General features: G+C 39.1%; 2 protein-coding genes across 2 annotated transcripts in view; both read right to left on the bottom strand.

Moving 5' to 3' along the window:
• Positions 1–24,773, bottom strand: part of LOC134573205 (histo-blood group ABO system transferase-like) — a 196,678-nt gene that overhangs the window by 161,543 nt on the left and 10,362 nt on the right. Inside the window, exon 3 of the mRNA XM_063432787.1 lies at positions 24,287–24,340. The gene's annotated coding sequence lies outside the window, so the exon portion shown is untranslated. The remainder of the gene's footprint in view (positions 1–24,286; positions 24,341–24,773) is intronic.
• LOC134573204 (histo-blood group ABO system transferase-like) lies at positions 14,675–24,335 on the bottom strand. The gene is made up of 4 exons (XM_063432785.1): positions 24,287–24,335; positions 20,802–20,837; positions 19,382–19,516; positions 14,675–15,371 (listed from the first exon to the last, which is right to left on the bottom strand). Exons 2-4 carry the CDS (start codon positions 20,834–20,836, stop codon positions 14,675–14,677), a joined length of 867 nt encoding a protein of 288 aa, XP_063288855.1. The 5' UTR covers position 20,837; positions 24,287–24,335.

The raw sequence follows: 24,773 nt of genomic DNA, 5'->3' as shown, positions 1-24,773 counted from the left end.
TAGATGTAATAGTCTCATCTTAAAATGAATGGGAGTAATATACGGGTTAAAGTACTTAAAATATGAATATGAATTTCATCTTTTAGTTATTTTTCATAACAGACAAGATAAACAATGAACTAAAAAATGAATGTATGTAGCCTAGCCCATTTGTAGTGATTGAAATTAAATAATCAGCCATGGTATACAGGGGTGCAAAAAATAAAATATATAGGAATTAAGAAAGGTTTTTGAGGCCCTGATCAGACAGCACTAACAGGGATGAAATGCAGGATGAAATTAGTCCAGACATTTCATAGGTTTTACAAATCATATTGAATTATTTAACCATTACAATACAGCCCAAATAATAATAATAATAATAATGGCTTCTTTTATCATCTCCTAAACACTCAGATATTCCAAAAATATACCATCCAATGTGTGAAATATGAAACTTCACTAATCACTTTCTCTTTCTTAAACAGGCTACCTCTTAAAGCTGAGCCCCAGATATTGTCCCTGATATCATCAAATCTGGATGTTTGTCCAGATCCTGTAAAGGGGAAGAAAGGGGAGCCATGGAAACAGAATGGTGGGTTTGTGGAAGAAATTCTACACAATTGCCAACAAGGCACAAAAAGATTTTGCCTTCCCCCTTCTATTACATCTAAATTTGCAGAGCTTGATGAAAGGTAAATACTGTATGATCACATTAATCAAAGGGGGGGGGGGGGACAGGGGGGTACGGTCTGGTGATTTTTTATCTATTGGTAATGTTTGTTTTAACAAAGTGAGATTTAACCTCAATGCTGGGTGCTGGAATAATTAGCCTGACCTTTGTTTTTTTGTGTGTTTTTCTTCAAAAGCTTTAGACATAACATTAATGTCAGATATGGAAAAGAGGAGAACATTCCCGAAGTACCATGCTATATTTGGGTGACTCCAACAAAAAACAACAAACTAATGACATATGGTCAGCCACCTAGGTAAGTGTATTATGAAACACAGAATGATTGACCTTATATATATACACATATACAAATAAAACTGCAGTGTCCTCAGTAAGCCAATACCCTGGTTCTCTCACTGGCTGTCTGCGTCCACAGAAAACCAATGAGAGAAAAAACACAGACAGAGAAACATGTCCATTCTCTTTCTGAACCAACATCACAAATCAATGGGGAGTGCTACGGCAACGTAACTTACTAAGCATTACCTAAACTTCCATAAGGAATGTATTTCAAAATAAACAGAAGCTTTTATGGTACGAAAAACTACTGAAATTGCTGTAACCAGAATCGAATATATGAGACAAATGATATGATAGTGTCACTATAAGCTGTCACAAGTCTAGAGGATATTCTTTGTCATACGTCTACGGCAGGGGTGAGGAACCTTTGGCCCTCCAGATGTTTTGGACTACATCTCCATTGATGCTTTGCCAGTATTATGGCTGTAAGAAGATTAAAGGAGATGGAGTCCAAAACATCTGGAGGTCCGAAGGCTCCCCACCCCTGGTCTATGGAGAGGTAAGTGGACAGTGGCTGCAGGTATCATATCAGATAGGGTTATTAGAAGATGGAGGTCAGAGTTCAATAAAAATTAGAATAAAGGATGGTTTGCTCATGGGCATCACCTCTATAAATAACATAGCTTTCCTTTAGATGTAATAGTTTCATCTTAAAATGGATGGGAGTAATATACGGGTTAAAGTACTTAAATATGAATATGAATTTCATCTTTTAGTTATTTTTCATAACAGACAAGATAAAAAATGAATGTGTGTAGCCTAGCCAATTTGTAGTGATTGAAATTAAATAAGCAGGCATGGTATACAGGGTGCAAAAAATAGATAAAATATATAGGAATTAAAAAAGGTGTTTTGAGGCCCTGATCAGACAGCACCAACAGGGATGAAATGCAGGATGAAATTAGTCCAGACATTTTATAGGTTTTACAAATCAAATTGAATTATTTAACCATTACAATACAACCCAAATAATAATAATGCATAATATATAATGGCTTCTTTTATCATCTCCTAAACACACTCAGATATTCCAAAAATATACCATCCTATGTATGAAATATGAAACTTCACTAATCACTTTCTCTTTCCTAAGTAGGCTACCGCTTAAAGCTGAGCCCCAGATATTGCCCCAGATATCATCAAATCTGGATGTTTGTCCAGATCCTGCAAAGGGGAAGAAAGGGGAGCCATGGAAACAGAATGGTGGGTTTGTGGAAGAAATTCTACACAATTGCCAACAAGGCGCAAAAATATTTTGCCTTCCCCCTTCTGTTACATCTAAATTTGCAGAGCTTGATGAAAGGTAAATACTATACGATCACATTAATCAAAGGAGGGAGGGGGGTAAGGTCTGGTGATTTTTATCTATTGTTGATGTTTGTTTTAACAAAGTGAGATTTAACCTCAATGCTGGAATAATTAGCCTGACCTTTGTTTTTTTTGTGTGTTTTTCTTCAAAAGCTTTAGACATAACATTAATGTCAGATATGGAAAAGAGGAGAAGATTCCCGAAGTACCATGCTATTTTCGGGTGACTCCAACAAAAACCAACAAACTGATGACATATGGTCAGCTACCTAGGTAAGTGTATTATGAAACACAGAATGATTGACCATATACATACACATATACAAATAAAACTGCAGTGTCCTCAGTAAGCCAATACCCTGGTTCTCTCACTGGCTGTCTGTGTACACAGAAAACCAATGAGAGAAGAGCCACAGATAGAGAAACATGTCACTGCTCTTTCTGAACCAACATCACAAATCACTGGGAAGTACTACGGCAACGTAACTTACTAAGCATTACCTAATTTCCATAATGAATGCTTTTTAAAATAAACAGACGCCTTTATGGTACAACATAAACTACGGAAATTGCTGTAACCAGAATGTATTATATGAAATATAAATGATCTGATAGCGTCACTATAAGTTGTGCGATAACTGATAAATGCAAAGTGATATGGTGGCTGATGGACCAAAGTAAGAGAATAGCTGAAGAGGAATAAGCTAAATGACAAAATGGGCTGATGGATGGAGAGGGAGGAAAGGATAGAATTGTTACAATTGTATTTTAACTTTTCCTAATTAATTGCAGGGACCCATTCCGTTTTACTAAAGTAAAGCCTACATTACTTCCAAGACAAAACATAGCAACTGAAAAGGCTGCAAGTGTCCCAGAAAAGGAAGTGGTCAAAAAAGGACCAGAAAATGAAAAAGATTCTGCTGAGTATTATAAACAGAATACTATTCTACAGCCTGAACCTGTCACAAGTCTAGAAGATATTCCTTATCCTTTGCTGCAGTCTATGTCTCTAGAGCCTACAGCGATTTTCACATGTGTAGAAAACAACAATTCTCTAGAAAGCCCTGTTTGCACTATCGAACCTCATACAAATAGATTGACAGAGGATATGCCAGTGAACCTTAGTCACCCACAGTCCACTTTCAGTTTATCTAACCCTACAAATCTAGATTCACAGAACCCAGTCACAGGTCATTGCCATTTGCTGCAGTCTATGTCTCTAGAACCTACAGAGGTTGTCATGTGTTTAGAAGACAACAATTCTCTCGAGTGCCCTTTTCGTACTAACGAACCTCATACAAGTGAATTGACAGATGAGTTGACAGTAAACCTTGATCAGCCACAGTCCACTTTGAGTTGTCCATCTGAGCTTACAAATATATATTCTCAAGACCCAGTCACAGTTGGTCCTTCACTGCAGTCTATGTCCATAAAGCCTACAGAGATTGTCACATGTTTAGAAGACAACATTTCTCTAGAGTGCCATGTTTGTGCAATCGAACCTCATACTCTGCCACAGTCCACTTCAAGTTGTCATCCTGAGCCTACTAATCTAGATTCTCTGGAGACTGCCACAGTTCAGGAACAGAGTATTCTTCTTGATGTCCCAGTTTGTCTTGCTAAACCACACACTAATGAAATGTTAGAGGAGCTGCCAGTAAACTCTGCCACTGTGATTTATCCCTCTGAGATGACTTTGGATTCCCCCACTGTTAAGCATGAGAAGTTGTTTCTAATTAAGAAAGAGGGCACCCCTGAGCAGAAGCAAATTGGGATAAAGAATAATCAGCCTGCATCATATAGGAGCCTGAGCTGTGACCCTAAAGAGCAAGGATTGCCAGAAACAGAAGAAAAAGAACAACCTGGTAAGGCTGATGTGGTTTCAAAGCCAATTACAGAAAGCCAAGACCTTGCAGTACCTTCACTCCAAGATAAGTTGAATATCAAAGCAAAGGTAGAAAGGGTATGCTACGACAGGAATTTCTTACTCCAATTCAAATCGATCACGCAGGAACCAAAGGACTTCTCTGAAATCTGTAAAATCCACCAAGGCATGGTTATTAGACCTCACCTTCGGCCAGTAGATCCATCACGTTTGACTCGCAGGAATTGGACACCTCAATCTGGAAATTCCTGCCACCCTGCTAAGGGTAATCGCAGATTGCCACCTGGAATCCATCAAATGAAGTCTCAGCAAGCTCCTGTTAAAGAACGTCGACAAATCCCTGAACTAAATGAGAATGTGAAACTGCAAAAATGTGAAAAAGCTTGGAGACCTCCCATGAAAAGGGCAAATGAAGAACCCAGTAGAGTCAAGGCTGAAGAACTGTTTCGGAAAGTTCGCGGTATCCTGAATAAGATCACTCCTCAGACATTCGAGCACTTAATCCATCAGGTGAAGGACCTCTCCGTAGACACTGAGTATCAGCTTAAAGGAGTCGCAGAACTCATATTTGAAAAAGCAGTAGCAGAGACTCATTTTGCAGTTATATATGCAAACATGTGCAACTGGCTAAAGATGCTTGAGGTCCCAACTGAAGAAAATCGTGAAGTGTGCATTACGTTCCGCAGGCTGCTAATAAGGCTCTGCCAGGTGGAGTTTGAGAGAGGTGAAAAGGGTGGTGAAAGAATTGAAGAACTGCAGAAGGAACTGGACGCTGCTATATCACCTAATGAAAAGGCTCGACTAAAGGAAGAATTAAGTGATGCCTGTAAAAGAGCACGCAGGCGATCCCTTGGAAACATCAAATTTATTGGGGAGCTATTTAAATTAAAGTTGATCTCAGAAGCCACCATTAAAGATTGCCTTATTAAGCTACTAAACAAGAACACCGAGGAGTCCATGGAGTGCATCTGTCAATTGTTGACATCAGTTGGAAAATACCTTGAAAATGGACAGCCTGGCATGGACAATTATTTCAATAAGATTAATATCTTTGTTAAAAACAAGACCTCTTCTAGGATTAGATTTTTGGTGCAAGATGTGCTGGATCTGAGGAGGAATAATTGGGTACCGCGACACAAACATGAGGGGCCAAAAACAATTGATCAAATTCATAAAGAGGCAGAACAGGAATCCAAAAGAAAAGTGCCTTGAACCAAAAAAAAAAAAGCACAGATTATCTTAACATGTATAGCTTGGAGGAAACTATAACTTGGACGAAAGACGAGGCAGGAGAATATGATAAAAACATTTAAATATATAAAGGAAATCAACACCATAAAGGAGAAGAGTAGTAGTGGATGCATGGAATAGCCTTCCGACTGAAGTGGTACAGTTTAACACAGTGAGGGAGTTTAAGAATGCGTGGGATAGGTATAAGGCTATTCTCGATACAAGAGACTAATGAAAGTATTCATAAAATTGGGCAGACTAAATGGGCCGAATGGCTCTTATCTGTCATCACATTCTAAGTTTCTATGTTTCTATTCCATGGACAAAAGGACATATGCAACATATGCACAAAGACAAGCCTGCATATTCATTTACTTAAAAAATAATTCAGACAATGACAACTAACTTTTATTTACAAAGCAACACATACTCATATACAGGAAGAGACATACATATTCATGCACAAGCACAAACATTTATTCAAAGACAAATTCAGACAATTATGCGAAAGACAAACATTCACATACACTCACACACTTCCTAATGACAACTTTAACAATATTTATTCAGATAAAAAGACACACCCATGTTATAAAAACAACAAACACATTAGTGGTAGCATAAAAACATGATTTAGTTATTTTCATTATTGCCAAATAAAATACAGAGTGAAACGCACATTAACAACATGCAAGGTTCACTGGCCTCCACCTGCAGAATTCACACTTGGCATGCCAGAACCACCATTATTTTCCTAGACATATGTATTTTATATAGTGTTCATTTTATTACAACAATAAAGTCTGTTCTTCAAATTTACCTTGTTATACTGATGTTGGTTTGTTCTTTGGATGGGTTTTTTTGCCAGGGCCGTTGCTAAGTTTAAAAAAATTCCTATAGATTCAGTCCATATTATATCTCACATACACCTTCCTAAGCAATACCGGGCAGTTGTAGTTATGGTGTCTGAATTTTCCTGCTCCCCTTACAGGGTAAGTAGTCAAACTTTTTGAGATTGTGCCCAAAAGCTCCTGCACTGAACCAAACCAGTATTCCAGGGCTTAGGTAATTGGTTGAGAGTGCTCACCTTACCATCTCAGCCAGCGGGATTAAAAACGTGGAGTTAATGGAAGTTTCTTCTATCACTATTTAAGCTGCAAGGGCATTACTAGCACCATAACTACTGCTGCGTACTGTTATGGTGCTTCAAATATTCCTTTAACCCCTTAATGATGAGTGACGGACGAGGTCCGTCACTCAGGGGATTGCCATAACGACGAGTGACGGACCTCGTCCGTCACCCGTTAAAATTAACCCCAGATAGCTGCAATCGCGGCGATCGCGGGGTTAATGGTGCTCCGGTCTGCCTCTGTATTAGAGGCAGACCGGGAGCACCGACTCACGCTGTCCCAGCACATGTGCCCGCACTGACAGCATGTCAGAGCAAGCACATGTGCTGTGTATACTCACCTTCCGCCTCCCTGCACTTCTGGGTTCACTGTGAAGTGCAGGGAGATGGATCTTCACTGATCCTGCCCCCTGTAAAAAATAAATAAAGTTAAATTAAAATCCCACCCCCCTTTAACCAGTTTAATAAAAAATTAACCCCTTCCCTGCCAATTGATCACTGACTACAGTGATCAATTGGCAGGGATTGCATTTTACTATGAGGTTAAATTTATTTTATTAATTAATTTAAATATTTTAAAATTATAAATTTAGCTAGCTGGCGAAGGTGGAAGTTAGTGGGGAATTGGGGGATTTAGTATCAAGCTAACTAGGGGTTAAGGTTAAAAAAAGTTTTAAAATAAGCTTTAAAAAGTTAAAAAATTAAGTTTAAAAAAGTTTTAATAACGTTTAAGTAAAAAATAAAAAAACACCCCCCTTTACCCAGTCCAAATAAAAATTAACCCCTTCCCTGCCAGTCGATCACTGCTTACAGTGATCAAAATACAGATCACAGTATTATACTGTGATCTAATTTTTTTTTTAATCCCTGACGATTAACTTTTATTTATTTTTTAACCCTCAGGGGTTACATTTATTTAATTAACTAAGTCAAATATTGTATAATTAAATATTTTGCTAGCTGGGGTGGATGGGAGTTATGGGAAAATTGGGAATTTACTGTTAGTGCTGCTTACTGCTAGTTAGGGGTTAACGGTAAAAAAAAAAGCTTAGAAAAATGTTAAATCTGTAAAAAAAAGTTTTAAGAAAGTTTAGGAAACTTTTAAAAAATTAATAAGCAAAACAAAAGTTTAAAAAATAGTTTTAAAAAGTAAACATTTTTTTTTAAAAAAAAGTAAAAAAATACATTTAAAAACGCTCATTACCACTACACATGGAACAAACTAGAGAAAAAATTATCCCACGCCTAGGTTCAAAATATGCATTTTGAATTACCCCAGGGTGTATTCTTTAATAAATAGTATGTGTTTGTGGGGAAGTTTCAATAACCAGCCATCTAAACTACTCCAAATTGGAACATGGACACAGCGTAAAACAGAACAAAACTGAATGGCTGCGTCTCAAATGTGCCCCTTCAACATCCACATATACCTGGCAAAGGTACATACGGGGGTATTTTTGTACTCAGCAGACATAGCTGAGCAACATATGAAGTATAATACAGTGGTAGTACACATAAGGTTTGCAAAATATACTGTGCAAACTCACTTTGTGTGTCAAAAAGGCAGAAAAAACGCTTATTACCGCTACACCTGGTACAAGCTAGCGGAAAAATGATCCCACGCTAAGGTTCAAAATATGCCTTTTGAAATACCCTGGGATGTCTTCTTAAAGAAATGGTATGGCTTTATGGGGTATTTGGATTGTATAGCCTGGTAAAATACTCTAAAATGGGACATGGGCACAGCGTAAAAATTTAAAGTTTGAAAAAAAATGGAATGGCTGTGTCCCAAATGTGCCCCTCTGATGTCCACATATACATGGCAAAGGTACATACAGGGTATTTTTGTACTCAGCAGACATAGCTGAACAACATATGAAGTAATATACAGTGGTAGTACACATAAGGTTTGCAAAATATACTGTGCAATCTCACTTTGTGTGTCAAAAAGGCAGAAAAAACGCTTATTACCACTACACCTGGTACAAGCTAGCGGAAAAATGATCCCACGCTAAGGTTCAAAATATGCCTTTTGAAATACCCTGGGGTGTCTACTTTAAGAAATGGTAGGTCTTTGTGGGGTAGTTTGAATTTAAGACCTGCAAAGATGCTTGGAAATTGCACATAGGCCCAGCGTCAAAATTCAAAGTTCGATAAAAACTGATATGGCTTGGTCTCCTATATGGCACTGTAGCTTCACAAAATAGTGCCAAAGACATTCATTGGGGGTGTCTTTTTACTCAGAAGACTTAGCTGAGCATAATTTGGGGGTTTGAACTTGGCACATATGAAATGTACATAATGCCCAGCAAAAATTTAATCCATATGTAAAAAATGCCCAAAATTATTTTTTACCACACACTTTGGCATATATTGGTGAAAAAATGGGGGAATGTTAAAGCACAATATGCACCATATGAGATACCCTGAGGTGTCTACTTATACAAGTAGACCTTTGTTGAGGTTTTTTGAACAGTCAACCTGCTATAATACCCCAAATTGAAGCATAGGCCCATTAAATCCGCCTCTCAAAACTCTACTGTAAATGTTGAAACGGACAGGTCTCCTATATGGCACTGTAGCTTCATGAAATAGTGCCAAATACATACAATGGGGGTACCGTTGTACTCAGCAGAAGAATCTGAACACATAATAAAACTTTGTACAGGAATAGCACACACCAACTTTACAAAATACACATGAGAAGTTCTTTGTTATAAGTTTGTGTGCCAAAAACCCCAAAAAACTAAATTTTACTCCAATATTTAGCAGAGATTGGTGGTGAAATGGCTACTTAGAAAGTGTCAAAACAACCTTAGGACAATAGCCGGTGATGTCTACTTTATATAAATATATACTTGTGTGTGGCAATTTTGTTTTCTTTTATGGCTATTAAGCTTACAAGACAAACATACCAAATTCTAAAATCGCTCCACATTAAAAGTTTATTTTACTCCTTGTGCTTTGTGACCTGTAACTACCAAAAAAAAACTTAAAATTCCAGACACATTATATATTCTGTAAATCAGAACAACTAAATTAATTTATTTTTAATTACTTTTTTTTTTTTTTTTATTCTTTATTTTATTGAGGCATGTGATTATGGTGGTACAGAAAAAAAGAGAAGGAGACTTGCAAGAGTTGTACAGATTAGGGTCACTATAACAGATTACAGAAATCTCCTAGGATTATCGACCTCATTTTATATAATAATAACAAATTTAGACCATAGGTGAATAAAAGGTATAGTGTTTGCTAAACAATGTGCATTTCCTGATAGTAGTCTTATCTGTTTCTAGCTTAGCTAAGTAGGTTTTCACAGGCTAAACAAACTGAAAGGGATTAGCAAACATGCTCACTATTAACATGGAGCTAGAAATTAGTATGGTTTAAGTGTGTTGGATTACAGGCTATGTAAGATAACGAGGCTACAGCTTTCTATATACTAATTAGATTTAACCACCAGGGGACAGCGGAGAGCCGGGCTTGTCAAGTTGGGTACATATGTAAGCTTAGTCATGTTAAGTGCTTTCTGTGGGGGGCTGCATAGGTAAAATCCACTGTAGTAAATTCAATGTGATATTAAGAATGGTGCACTAAAATAAAGATTACACAGTGATATGTTGTAACTTTAGGTGTATGTGGTTGGCAGTCGCTTGGTCATTCCTGCAGCTGTTCTTGGTCGGCTGGCTTCCTGGTTGTGATCAAGTTCATTGTGTTTCACGCTGTGGAATGCTTGGATACCTGCCGGCCAGGATTGTGTTCGCTGGTACCAGCCTTGGGTTGGGAGTAGCGCTTGTGCCCTGTGTCCATCGCTCCGCTATGTCTATGCAGGGTCAGAGTCCGAATATAGTCCCCACAGACCCGCCGGTGACAGTGGGAGGTATCGTTTTGGATGCTGTGATTCTGCTCTTGGAAACGAGCTAAGCCGGCGTGGTGAGTATGTACCTTTTAGGGTTATCTGATAGTCTCTGTTGCCAGCGGGCCGCTTTCAGTACGCTGTGTACTTATCAGCGTCAGTTTCCAGACGGCGCCCAGCCGTTGCACCGATGTTGTGGCTTGTAGTAGGCGCAGCGGCCATCTTGTGTCATGCGGTCTCAGGTTAGATTTTACCCCCTGTTCAATTGTCATGGGTGATGGTGATCTCTACTTCCCCGGTGGGGTCCGGGATAACCCCCCCGGCCCACAGGGGGGGAGAACAGGGCCCTCTGCAGGCAAGCGAGAGGTCCCGCCGGACCAAGCGCAGGGGATCGCCCGCTTCCCCCGCCAGGGCCTCACGGCAGGCCGCAATCCCGCCCGCCTCTCAGTCGGCTTCGCCGCAGGACTGGAGCCACCATCCGCCCCGAGGGTTATTGCTCAGGTCCCCTTGCCTTCTTATTAGTGCTGGAGGTTTTTCAGGCGGGATGGGGTTGTTTTGGCCTGATTTTCGGGGATTCCTCGGGGAGCCGAGGTGCCCCGCGTCCATCCAGCTCGGCGGTTAGGCCCCGCCCCCTTTTAATTACTGTCTTTAACCTGCACTAATTAGGCACACATTATTATTGCAAAAACTGTACAAAAAACAAAATTTTCTTTTTTTTTGCTTTTTTCTGTATTTGTTTAATAATAAATAAGCATTTATACAGTATATATATATATATATATATATATATATATATATATGTTACATCAAATTAAAGCCCTTTCTGTCCTTTAAAAATCAGTATATAATATGTGTCGGTGCAATAAACGAGAGAGATGCAAATTGCAGTTGAATGCATACAGCAAGAAAATGCAAAAATTGCTTGTGTCATTAAGCGTAAGACAAGCTTCTGAAGCTGTGTCCTTAAGGGGTTAATACTCTTAAAAAAACACCTTCCCACACATTTTATTTCTGTGGAGCTCTGCGTTATGTACATGCACACTGAGGACAGACTGGAAAGTTAATCTTTGTTGGAAATATCAAGGAAATTAATTACAGAGTATAGCATTCAAAACAATTTACAGTATACTCAAAACTATCCCCAAATAGTGTATCACAATAAACATGACCTATTAACGACTACTCTACCAAATATTTTTTGTTTGAGAGAATATTAATATAAGAGATATTTAAAACAAATAAGGCATAGCTAGCACATTAAAAACACTTATTTGTATACAGATTACTTTTCATAAAAAAATTTAAAAGTTCAAATAAATAAATAAAAATGTACACAACTTTTATTTCTTGTGTATTTCTTTATCTGTCATAGTCATTTTTTGAGAAATTAAAAGCTTTAGACTATCTAATTTTTTTCTTTATTTACAACATTTCCCACAGGGTTTAAAATGGAATAATAAAAGCAAAAATGCAAGTTTTCTCATATACAGTGGTCATGACAAAAAATAGATAAAGAAAATGTCAAAAAGCTAGCTTATATGTATTTGTAAGAACCCTAAAGCATTTGTAAGGACCCTATTAGCAGTAGAGCTTACTTTAAAAGGGACACTCCAGGCAGCTAAACAAGTTAAGCTTAAATGAAAGAAAATAAGCTCAAATACTTGTGGTTAGTTTCTTTTCGTTTAATTCTGTGCTCTCTGCCTCCCTGTAATGAAAGTAAAAAAATTCCCATCCAGCCCGTCAGCCAACCTCACTACCCACTGTTAATCCCTTTCTCTATAACCCCTGTCAGCCAATCTCACTAACCACTGTTAGCCACTTCCCGCCATCCCCTGTCAGCCAACCTCAATACCCGCTTTTATGCTTTTCCCTTTCATCCTCTGTCAGCAAACCTCAGGTTTACAGTTAAGGATAGGGAAGGTAAGGGATATGCATTTTTTTTTTTTTAGCTATACAGTTCCCTTAAATGATATATTTCTAAAATAAAGATATTTAAAACATGCTGTTGCAATCTTTCCTTCACTGGAATGCTAGTAATAAAAGGGTAGACTTAAGGTATTTCTCGATTTCCCTGATTGTAGTAATGGTAGGACCCATTGAAACTTCCATTATTGTTTGAAAGGATTTTGTCAGCATATGTTTTAAGTACACTTGCAGATATAAAATGAATAACTAGTGGCTTCTGCCAGAAAAATTAATGAATCTACAGGCTTGTTATTCTTCCTAGAGTATAAGTGAAGGTGATTGAGGCTTTTCTGACTACATTTTGTTATGCAAAGTACATAAGAGTAAAAAAAAATTATAGTTGATTCTAGCTATGCAGGGGTTAATGAACTGGGTTTTATTTGTGGTTTTTTTTTGTAAGTCTTATTTTTATTATGAAGTTTCATAAAAATACAGACATAAGAATAATCAGCACGGGTAATATGAAAACCTTTAATCATTTAAGGATAACAGCAAATTAAAAACAGTAGTTTATTAATAAGACTATTCAGACAATCAGGTAATTCCACTGATTATAAAGTACTGAGACAAAAATAAGAAGTATTAGGAACATTCATGCTCAATAAAAGGTTGCATATACATTTATAAAAGTAATATTAAACTTGTTAGGAAGTGACAGTATCCCTCTGACATACCAGCTTCAAGAACATCAAGGCAACGTAAATATTTTAATAACCATGATTCTTTTTTAAACATTTGCTGAATATATATATATATATATATATATATATATATATGTATTTGTGAAATATTTGTGTGACACAATTATTACCACCCTTTTAGTCAATACTTTGTAGAGTATTTTGTGTATTTTTTTTTAACAAAAGTTCAAATGTTTAAACAATAAAGACAAATTTCACAGCCCTGTTTCTTCATATTTACCAAGGGCGCCAATATTAGTTGATACATAATGTGTTAAGAAGCATTTTTGCATAATTTTGTATATTGAAAATAACGTTCCAAACACCATAACCGATAATGCACACTTTAATGTTTAAGGTGCTGGGGGTGCCCTGGTGGTACCCAATGTAATAAGTCACACAATTTTAACTTCTTACCTTGGGTCCACCGGGCAACATTGCTCAGTATTTCAATACATTTAATAAAGCTAAAGCACCAATCCAAGATAATGAAATATTACAAAAATGCTTACTTTTACAGTTCTTTGTGCAAATCTCCACAAATGTCATAATTGGCCTTGAATTTGCTTACTACGGGAAGCAGCGGTGGAACTACCGCGATCGCAGGGGTCACTGCTCCGACCGGGTCTGTCACTCCAGGGGGCCAGGCTGCCCTGTGGACCCCTGCGACCAGGTGCCCACTGCCATGTGTCACGGCCCCGGCCTGCGCAGAAGAACCGCCGGGGCCACACATTAAGGGGCCTATCCGGTGGCCCATGCTCTTAGGGCCACCCAATGGCAATGAATATCCAGGGGGCCAGGTCAGCGCGACCGTGCCCCCTGTAATGATGTAAGCCGCTGGAAGGAAGTGACTGCCCCTGTCACTCCTCCCAACTTACACCGGAAGCCATGTGGGAACTCGGACTCCCATCAAGCTGAGCCACCACTGGACCCCAGGGAAGTCACCCTACTGCACCTAAAAGGTAGGAAACAGGAGGGTGACTTAAATATTTTGCATGTGTGTGTGTTAGTGTATGTGTGTCTGTATGTATGTCTCTGTATGTGTGTGTGTGTGCTTGTATGTATGTGTGGGTCTACATGTATGTGTGCCTGTATGTATGTATGTGTGCATACATATGTGGGGGGGGGCGGGTACATGTGGGGGCATATGGGGGGCCCCAGCGCAGTTTTTGCACCAGGGCCCCAGGGTTTCTAGTTACGCCGCTGACGGGAAGTAGAGAGGCTAGGACCCTCTCATTCTAGTCAACACACTCTAAACTTTTTGAAAATGTTAATCCCAACACTGCAAGAGCTTTTGTTTAGCTCAGTGGAGTGTTTTCTGTGACTTGTACTTATCAGGTTTTTACTCTTGAAATCCAATAGGTGAACTATTACTGCCGATAACTTTGCAGTACTTTCCGGTGATATATGCATGGTGCTATTGAATACTGAAGTTTAGGAGGGAGGGACAAAAAGAGAGCTATATTTCTACAGTAATCAACAAAAATAATTATTTTAGTATATGGGAGGTAGGACAAAGGTGTCAAGGATAATATGAGAAATGTTGCAAAACGTTTTTTTTTTTTAAATGTTAAGAGTTTTGACTGGCTATTCGTTTTTCTTTGATTTACCTTTTGAATCTTATTTCATTATAGTTTTTTGGAACAGTAGAAAATCTTCGTCTTTTAAGAAAGCCTGGGATACCCATAGATCTGTCCCATAAATATTCAGGTGAAAGGAGCTTTGTCGGTTTGTAATAAATAAAGTATTTGTTTAAATGGCTCTCTTCATGCCATAGAGCTTCAATATTTTTCTCTCTGTCTGCCATTATGCCATTATGGCAGTAATTGGTCAGTTTGTATATTTCCTCTGTTGTACCCCCAAAGTAACCTGCTGCGTAATAAAAATCCCCCTCATCAGGTGGAATGTAGGCTCTAGACTCTGGCCGCCGTTCATAAGTAAATTGTTGTCGAGGTGCGTTATAAAATCCAAAATGTATGGTTCCAAACAAATCACTTAAGCTCTCTACGCCAACATCATCCATGAACAGTGTGTCAATGTCTGACACAGCCAGGTAGTCAACCTCATTGCTGAATCTGTCACGAGTGTAATTACGAATCATCTCCATTCGTCTGAAGCAGATATCTTGCCACCTTTTGTACGTGGGAGACTTCAGAATAAATAACTGTCTCCCTTCACCAAGTTTAAAATTGTACTGGCGTACTTCCTCGACTCGGTCAGTGAGTATGTAATAGTTGACTTTATATCCTACCATGAAGAATTTTTCAGCCGTTTCAATGAAATTTTTGAGAAACACTACATATCTAAAATGCAAGGAAAGAGATATAGAAATCAGTTTCAAATACAAAAGGTTACTACAAAGAAATAAAATAACTGTGATCATGCTATAAAGAAATATACAATATTGAACAAGTTTGATATACAGGACTCCTATGATGAATAAGTATGCCCCCCAAAAATCCTAATATGAGGGTTCAAAGGGGATAACCCTTTACTTAAATGCAAAAGAATCCAAAAGAAACCACAATACTACCCACAAGGGGGAGCAAGGGTTAGTTATAACCTTCACCGACTACAAAATATTATTAAATCAAACTTGATTTAATTAGCAATTCTAAAATACCTACAGTAATCTCACCGCAATGGATTTATAGAGTGTATACAAGTCGATCATAAAATTATACAATCAAGGGGACATCTGATTCTTTAATGTAGTTTACTTGATTGAGCAAATATCAAAAGGGAACATAGTCTACATTATGAGGGATAAATGATTAAGGGATATACACCACAGCTCCATATTGTAGAAATATAGAAATTGTGACCCATTAAATCGAGAATTAAATCCCAATGTCATTGATTGGAAATACTATAACGCCACAATACATTTAGCAAGTCAATGGACTGAAATATTTTAATTCCTGCCACTAGTTTTCAAAAAGTACCTAGCTTTAAAAAATACCATACAGTCAATGTAAACATATAAGAAGAAATTGTTCATCATTTTTAGTTTGAAAAAAACCAGATGGAGGAAATAAAAACTCAGTTTTCAAAGATATTCAGGTATTATTGAAAGGAGCGATCGGTAAAGCAATATAGTAGTCCAGGGCCCCAACTTTGAAGTGAAGGTAGGTAAGCGTTGGCAACTCCATGTTATGGAATATATTTCCCATAATGCCTTTACAACCATCATTTTGGCAAAGCACTACAGGAGATGCAGTCCACAACATCTGGAGTGCTATCAGTTGTTACTCCTGTTATGAAATGAACATTCCAAATCCCTAAAGTACTTCAGCTTGCTGGAGTGTTTTATGGGTGAACAGTGTGTCCTCTTTTTCTTTCCATTTTGCAAATAGTACAGATTTCAGTAGATTTGACACATTAATCTTGACATACATTAATCTTGTTACAACCCTCTGGCTGTTATTCATATACCGCTGTCATGAAAAAAGGGTTAAAAAACCCTTTATTTACTTACCTAAACCAAGCGCTGATGTCCCCCAAGAGGCAGCAATAGTTTCGAGCGGTGCTCCTCAACCCACACTTAGTCCAGGTTTTAGGGATTACCTGGGTGTGTCTAAGGTTTTTAGAAAAAGAAAAGAAAAAACACCTTAGAGTCTACGGTGTTTTTAGTTTTATTTTTGTTTGTTTTCTAAACACCTTAGACACACCCGGGTTATCTCTAAATCCTATACTGTTAGGTGTGCCTTGAGGAGAAGGTTGAGGAACACTGGTTTAGACTAGAGCACCTGCCTTGCAAACACTTATCTCTGAGCTGCGTTGGGAAGTCTGTGATTAGACAGCCAGGTTAGAAAAGGAGAGATTGCAAAAAGTGTCAGACAATAGAAAACTGCAACGTTTGCGAGCTATATTTAACCCCTTAAGGACCAAACTTCTGGAATAAAAGGGAATCATGACATATCACACATGTCATATGTCCTTAAGGGGTTAAATATAGCTCCAATAAAAAATGCATAATAAACTGCATACACATTTTCATTGGGGGTATATATCAATAAACAGTAGCAGTATGCATTTTTTGTTTGTTTAGTGGAGGGTCCCTTTAATCAACTAGGAAGATGATATCAGAATTTACAATACTACTCTGACATTTCTAATCTGATATAGTTCCCCACTATTACATTTAAATCTAAGAAAATTATAGCCCCAGCAGCTTCAATTGTTTTTCATCAAGGTAAAAATTGTGAAGGATGCTTCAATAATACAAATAAACTGATAGGGTTCATTTCTGTTTGTCTGAATGATAAGACCGTTGTGCGTTGCAAAGACATCACATACGTAGTTTTGCACATAACCATGCAAGAATATCACATATGTAGTCTTGGCACATGACCATATTTGTTCTCTCCTATTCCAAGTAGACCCTACCCCTACGCCCTATATATATTTTATGTCAATGATTTGTTACATGCGCCTACCATGCTGTATGCATGGGCTTGCTAATTATGTTAGTTAATAGTTGTTATGTTAGTTAATAGTTGCCGGACTGGCCCACCGGGATACCGGGAAATTTCCCGGTGGGCTGCAGCACCTGGGGTTGGGCTGACAGCCCCATTCAGAGATCAGGCTCCTGTGATCCCGGCCGGCCATGTTTGAGCTGTGCAGCCGCACAGAGTCCCATGGGAGCAGGGGGAGCCAGGCGGCCGGCACAGCTCACACATGGCCGCCCGGGATCATTAAAAAAAATAAAAATTGTGGCAGGGGCGGAGCCTATTGTGCAGCGGGGCGGGGCTTAGCATGCGGCAGGGTGGGGCTTGCTGTGCAACGGGGCGGAGCTTAGCGTGCGGTGGGGGCCTGGCTGACTGCAGCATGGGAAGCAGGAAGGAGTCCCTGCTTCCCCAACAACCAGCCTCCAGGAGCTCCAAGGGATGTGGAGGTAAGAAGCAGGTCAGTGTGTCAGTTTGTGACCGCCTGTGTGTGTGTGACTGTGTGTGTGTGTGACTGTCTGCCTGTGTGTATGACTGCCTGTGTGTGTGTGACTGCCTGTGTGTGTGTGACTGCCTGTGTGTGACTCTCTGCGTGTGACTGTCTGTGCGTGACTGTCTGCCTGTGTGTGTGTGTGACTGTCTGTGCGTGACTGTCTGTGCGTGACTGTCTGCCTGTGTGTGCGTGACTGTCTGCCTGTGTGTGCGTGACTGTCTGCCTGTGTGTGACTGTCTGCCTGTGTGTGTGACTGTCTGTGTGCGTGCGTGTGACTGCCTGCCTGTGTGTGTGACGGTCATCCTGTGTGTGTGACTGTCTGCCTGTCTCTGTATGTGTGGATGTTTGCCTCGGTGTCAGTGACTGTCTGCCTTTGTGTGTGTGCATCTGCTAGTGAGTGAGCGAGCGAGCATCTGTGTGTGTTTGTGTGTGTGCACGCGCATCTGCTAGTGAGGGAGCCTCTGTGTGTGTGCACCTGCTAGTGAGTTTGTGTGTGTGAGTGAGCTTGTCTGTATTGAATCTGTAGGCAGCATGTGTGTATCAATGGGCTTGTCTGTAGGGGGAGTGTGTGCGCATTAGTGAGTGTGTCTGTAGTGAGCGTGTGTGTGTGACAGTGAGCTTGTCTCTAGTAAACTTGTGTGTGTATCAGAGTTTGTCTGTACTAAATTTGTGTGTGTGCCAGTAACCTTGTCTGTGTGTGTCATTGAGATTGTCTGTCAATGAGCCTATTTGTGTGCATCAGTAAGATTGTCTCTGTCTACATGTGCGTATGCTTTACTGTATAATTTAATTACCCTGAAAGAACTAATATTTTGAATTAGAAGAAGAAATTTATCAAAATGTATGTATATATATATATGTAATAGCTGTTGTACCTTGCACTCAGGCTTCAAAGTTATGTGACCGGGTGCATCACCAGGGCTCCAGTATCCAGGCAATTGAAACAGTTGGCTGCACTCTCAGATTTCCTTAAAACGTAACTTTTATTGAAATATTTAAGAGAAGATCAACATTTCAGTCCCTCTTGCGGACTTTCATCATAATTCTGTAGAAAATCTTACACCTTATTTTGCTTTGCAAAGTATGCCAAAAAACACACTGTTTTTATTTAAAACTGGGAAAACAAAACATTTCTAATGTCATTGCGGTTTCCTTGGAGTGGTCTCACTCTATGTAGAAGACTTCTTTCCAGTGTAGTGGCACAGATATTCAATTGCATTTTCTCGTAAATTGTGATGTGACAGCAGTAACAAATGGCGTCAGGCTCTTATAAATTAGCCACATAATACCAAAGGCTTACCACCATGTAATCTGTTATTTTAGAAAATAAATACTATTTTATATTAAAGTATGTTGAATTGTTATTACTTACTTTTTAATGGCAAAAGTTGCAAGGCCAATGCGGACTCCTCGTAATTGGAACTGGGCATTCAATATATCACTGTTATAAGTACCATTCCACACAATAGGGGCAAGCCACGGTGTCATCGTCACCACGTCAGTTCTCCTGTGATATTGTATGTAAATACAGAATCTATATATGATATCACTGATTTACTGATTTACTGAATTCAGTCTTTGAATGATATTTCAGACTCAATACTGCAAAACTCAAACATTTCCCACAAATGTTGGGAACTTGTTTTTATTTGTTTTTAAAAGTTACATTTGACCCCAATGTTTAACGATATAATCCAAGAATGCTGTGGGAAATATGCAAATAAGTACAGGAATATTGTTTTTAATTGTTTTTATGTTGCATTTAGCAGAGCTGCCTTTGCAATGAATTTCATAGAGCTTTCCATCGATTTTGTTAACCATTCTTATTAAGTCAACTAATCAATTGGCAACAGATCACAGCATGCTGAAAGCATTTCAAGCCATGTTTGTTTAGCTGGGAAAAAAAACTTTTTTTATTTCATTACTAATAATAAAAAAAAAGCATCATTCATGCTAACGTGTTAACATCTTACTTAAATATATTATTATGTCTACATTTTGCAGTAAGAAATATATATACAGTTTCCTAATATTTGATTCACAGATTAAGTAACCAAATGAAGAAAAAAAACAGTAAAAATATAAATTACATTTATTAAATATAGATTCGGTTACATTTTGACTTGGAGTTCGAGTATTTAACCGATCATCTGATCAGACCAAATTCGGATGAACTACAGTCTAGTACAGGCATAGGCAACCTTCGGCACTCCAGATGTTATGCTTTGGCAGCATCATAGTTGTAAGAGCATTATGGGGATGTAGTCCACAACATCTGGAGTGCTGAAGGTTGCCTCTCCCTGGTCTAGTAAATAGCTTGAAACTTTCCCTGAAGCCTTAATTATACATAGGCTTCATAACCAAAATGTTGCACACGTATGGTGCCTTTCCCATAATAAAATAACCTCTACTGACAGTTTATGTTGCCCAGACTTCTTTTTATTCTGTTTAGTGTTTAGGACTGATTGCGGAACCCCAGGTTGGATCACTGATTGCCTTGAGGGGGCAATGTTTGGGATTCCCTGGGTTTCTTTGTGGAGGGGGACAGTTCTGCCATTGGATGCTTGGTACCAGTATGCTGTGTTTGCTGTGAATTGCATGCGCTAATTCTGTGCAAAAATAATATTAGCCAGCTTTGAACTTTGTCCCGAGCTGACTAATGATGCTATCGGAGGTGGAATTACAGCTCCGTCAGCAAAGGGATTTATCTCTGTGCAGCGTTTCAAATTTCTATCCACACTCGTAGCAACAACATAGAAAATCATAGTAAAGTTTGAATACATAAAACTTACGTGGGGTTGATAGCTCGGGGCTTCTCATACAACATTCTGAAAACACAAACAAAAATTGAATGAATATTTATAAAGATTTAAATCTATGATTAGTATAAATGAGGTGTAAACATATATTGGTTGGTGGTATTTTCCATATGTTTTAGTTTTGTAACAAATTTTAGCAATGAATAGACAAATTGTGCCTTCAGTAAAATGAACATCACACACATGTGGGGCTGATGGAGCAGCAGCTCCAGGCCCATGCCTATGGAATAGGCCATAGATTTAATTGTATATTTTTATTTTTTGTATAACACTACTCATCACATGCTCTTGTTTAAATTGGAAACTTAAGAGGGATGTAGAGGAACAAATCTTGTGTGGACTGGCTGACAGTGACATTAGTTAAAAGATCACTATAGGGTCAGGAACACTGTATTCCTGACCCTATAGTGAAAACATGTAATTTAGGTGGCTTGCCCCGCTCCCTCCCCCCTTAGCCTCCTCAGAATAGGTTAAAACTCATTTTCAGTTAACCACGGGTCTGCCGGCGCTGGCCACACCCCCTTGGTGACATCATCAAAAGTGTTGCTTTTTAGCCAATCCAATGCTTTCTCATGGGGAAAGCATTGGATTGGCTAAAATCAGAAATTGGTGGGGCCAAATGCTGTTTTGGCAAATCAGCACCTCCTCATCATCTCTATGAGGAAAATTCAGCGTCCCCATGCAGAGCGTGGGGATGCTTAAAGGCAGGGCTGCTTACTGTGCAGCCCTGAGCCAGGAAGCACCTCCAGTGGCCATCTAAGGGGTGGCCACTTGGAGGCTAGCGCATCATTAGATGCATATATGCCAAGCTCACGGTGCCGTCTGCACAGTATGCCCTTGGTTGGTAATCCTGCATGATTGGCAGGCAACTTGACGAGCATTCATGCCAGGCTGACCATCTTATTCTTCGCGCAGACTCGCTACCTTTTTGGGCATGTTTGTCCATTTGGGCGGTTCTGGTTAAGTGACTCACATCAGTGGCCCACCCTTTTACCCCACCCACCAAAATCCTTCTTCACCAGAGACTGCTGTTAGGGGGTATGGATGTACTTGAAAGATGAAAGCGAGAGATTAGCATAGGGTATGTGTTTTCTGATAGCTGTATCCTTTGAGTTTCCCTCCAGCACCAGATACATGATGATTGGGAGGTATAACTGGTTTAGTGTTTTCTGCCAATAAGACTCTGTGATTAGGCCCATCATAATTGTCAGCACCAGGCCCAATGGGCTCTTAATCTAGCCCTGATCACATAAACTACGTTTGTAGCAATATGAAAAGAATACTTACAGTGTTATTCAATATTGTGAGAATTCAAAGTGAATTTTAAATGTAAGGCTGTGCCTTCAGTTCTGTTACTTGAGTTCTTACTTTAAAGGGTCACAAAAACAACTTTAGCTTAATGAAGCAGGTTTGGTGTACAGATCTTGCCCTGCAGTCACTGCTCAATTCTCTGTATTGTAAATTATGTTCAATTTCGAATTTCCTATATCCTGCTCTGTTAACAGTTTGCTTACAGGAGCCTCCTCTATGTAATTAAAGTTACATTTACATAGCAGGAGTTAAAAAAGTTTAAAGTAATTTATATCTGATTTAAAATGAAACCATTGTGTCTTCATGCAGGCTGTGTCATTCACAGCCAGGGGAGGTGTGGCTACGACTGCATGAACAGAAAAAAAAAAAGTGATGTAACTCCTAAATTTGTTTTGGTGTCTGTGGCGGACCACCTGGCACCCCGACTGGTTGCCTCTGTCAGTCACAGGTTCCAAGTAACTTCCATGTACTCCACCCGACACCATAACCACTGTAGTCCCCGTAGCCAGCGTTGCAGCTTGGCTGGGGTCTCACTGTCCTCCAAACATTCTGCACCCAAGTCAGGGATCCAGCTTCCAGTGGGTAGACCTCTCCTAATTCAGAGAGTATAGCAAGTAGAACTGTGTTATAATACAAGGGATTATATAGGGATCATATACCTGATCAGCAGTGAATATACCTGATCCCTCCGCACATGAGACGATGCTTTAAGTTGAGGGTGACATGGAACTGATTTAATGGCAGCCACACACAGCCTTTTATGTGAATCCCCATCAAAGGGTTTCCTGATACACATTCCAGTGGCATTCCTCACTGGACCTGAGAGGAGACTAGTTACAAGCAAACGTTCCACACACTCCTCCCCTGTGCCTGAGAGATAATTACACAAACATATAATTCAATTATCTCTCAGGTACAAAAACATACAATTTAACAAACCCCAAAAGCACCCCCAAAACACATGAAAACTCCACAACCATCACATCCCCTGATAGACCTGATCTGGGTGACCAAGATATCCAAAAATCACCCAGATCGGTTCAGGGGTTCGGGATTTTCCTGGAAGTCGCTTATTTGACCGACCGTGCAAATAGGGAATCAGGGCTAACGGTCGGTCTCTTTTCGGGAGCACAAAAGCATATAAAACACTAAACAAAATACTTAAAATTACTTGTGTAGCCTGTTCTCCTTGTTCGTGGGAACGTTTCCACAGAACAGTGCCTTTCTAAGTGGGGCAGAACCGAACGCAGGCGATGATGGAAGTTCAGCGGTGTTCTGGAGTTTCTGTGTCCGATTTTAGTTCTATGAGATTCATGCCCAAACACCGATGCCTGCTTTTGCGGGAACAAGATGGCCGCAACCTCGTGGTCGTTCATACGGAACCCAGACGAACACTTAGAACACTGCGGTGGAAATTGCTACAAAATATCAATTGGGCTTAACAAGCTCCCGGGTGGTCTCTGGTTCGTGCGGCTGTTCGGTTCCCGAACCATATGATCCCATTTGCACGAACAGAGCCTTTTTAAAGTATATTAGCAGGGACCTCCAAGAGCCTGTGGCAAGGTTCTGTTTGCCACAGTGACTATAGTGTCCCTTTAATAAATAACCCTATTGATGTGTCAGAACAATGAATAAAATCACTGATGCACACACCACAGTGACTATAGTGATGTGTGACTATAGTATCCATTTAATAAATAACCCTGTTGATGTGTCAGAACAATGAATAAAATCACTGATGCTCACATCACATCAAACAAATCAAATTAGTTGTATATTACTTTTGTAATAAAAAAAAGTGCATAGAAATGTGGACAGTATAAATATATAAATCAGGACTCTAGTTCCCTGGGGGGACCCACAAGAGCTCAGTTCCCTTATCATATTTGCAGAAGAAACTAAGGTCCCACATTAGTTACAATGAAGAGACGAGCACTGCTATCTTTACAGGAACATCAATGCTGAGCAATGGATATTTTAAAATTGCAGAGAATCAAATTAAGAAGTGCTGTATCCCTGACCCCTATACAATTTTAAATCCCAATTTAAAATCAGTTAGCATAATTCAATTAATTGAACAATACTCTTGGTGATTGCCCCAGTATATCATATCATTGTTTGCATCATGTTATCTGATGTTAAGTTACCGTTGTAGAAGTTTTGCTTCTTTTATTTGGTCCACCTTAGGCACACTGTTATAGCTGTTGGGGGAAAAAAATGAAATAGGATATTAAACAAATGTACAATGACATCAGCAATAATTTTCTATAAAGTGATAAAATAACAGGAAGCAAATGAAATCAGAAAATTAGTTTTATTTAAAAAAAACCTTTTAAACCCAAAACAATTTTTTATTTCTAGTAGAATTCATACAAACTGCAAATATTCCACTTATGGTATTCGTTACCACTATGCACATTATTTTTATTTTTTTTTAACTTGTCTTTTATTAAAAGAGTTTCCGGTTGGGGTACAGAAAGGAAGAAGGGGGGGTTTGCAGTTAAGTACAATTGCGGATGCATATATTCACGGTTTCATAGATACGTACATGTGCATAGGTGACGAAATGCATAGGATACTCAGTCATTTTACTATACATTGTTATATTAAGGTGCATTGTTATGGTACATTGTT

Source organism: Pelobates fuscus, chromosome 9 (assembly GCF_036172605.1).
Source record: "Pelobates fuscus isolate aPelFus1 chromosome 9, aPelFus1.pri, whole genome shotgun sequence".
NCBI lineage: Eukaryota > Metazoa > Chordata > Amphibia > Anura > Pelobatidae > Pelobates > Pelobates fuscus.
Note: the sequence above shows the minus strand (reverse complement) of the source record. Positions and strands in the feature narration are given on the sequence as shown.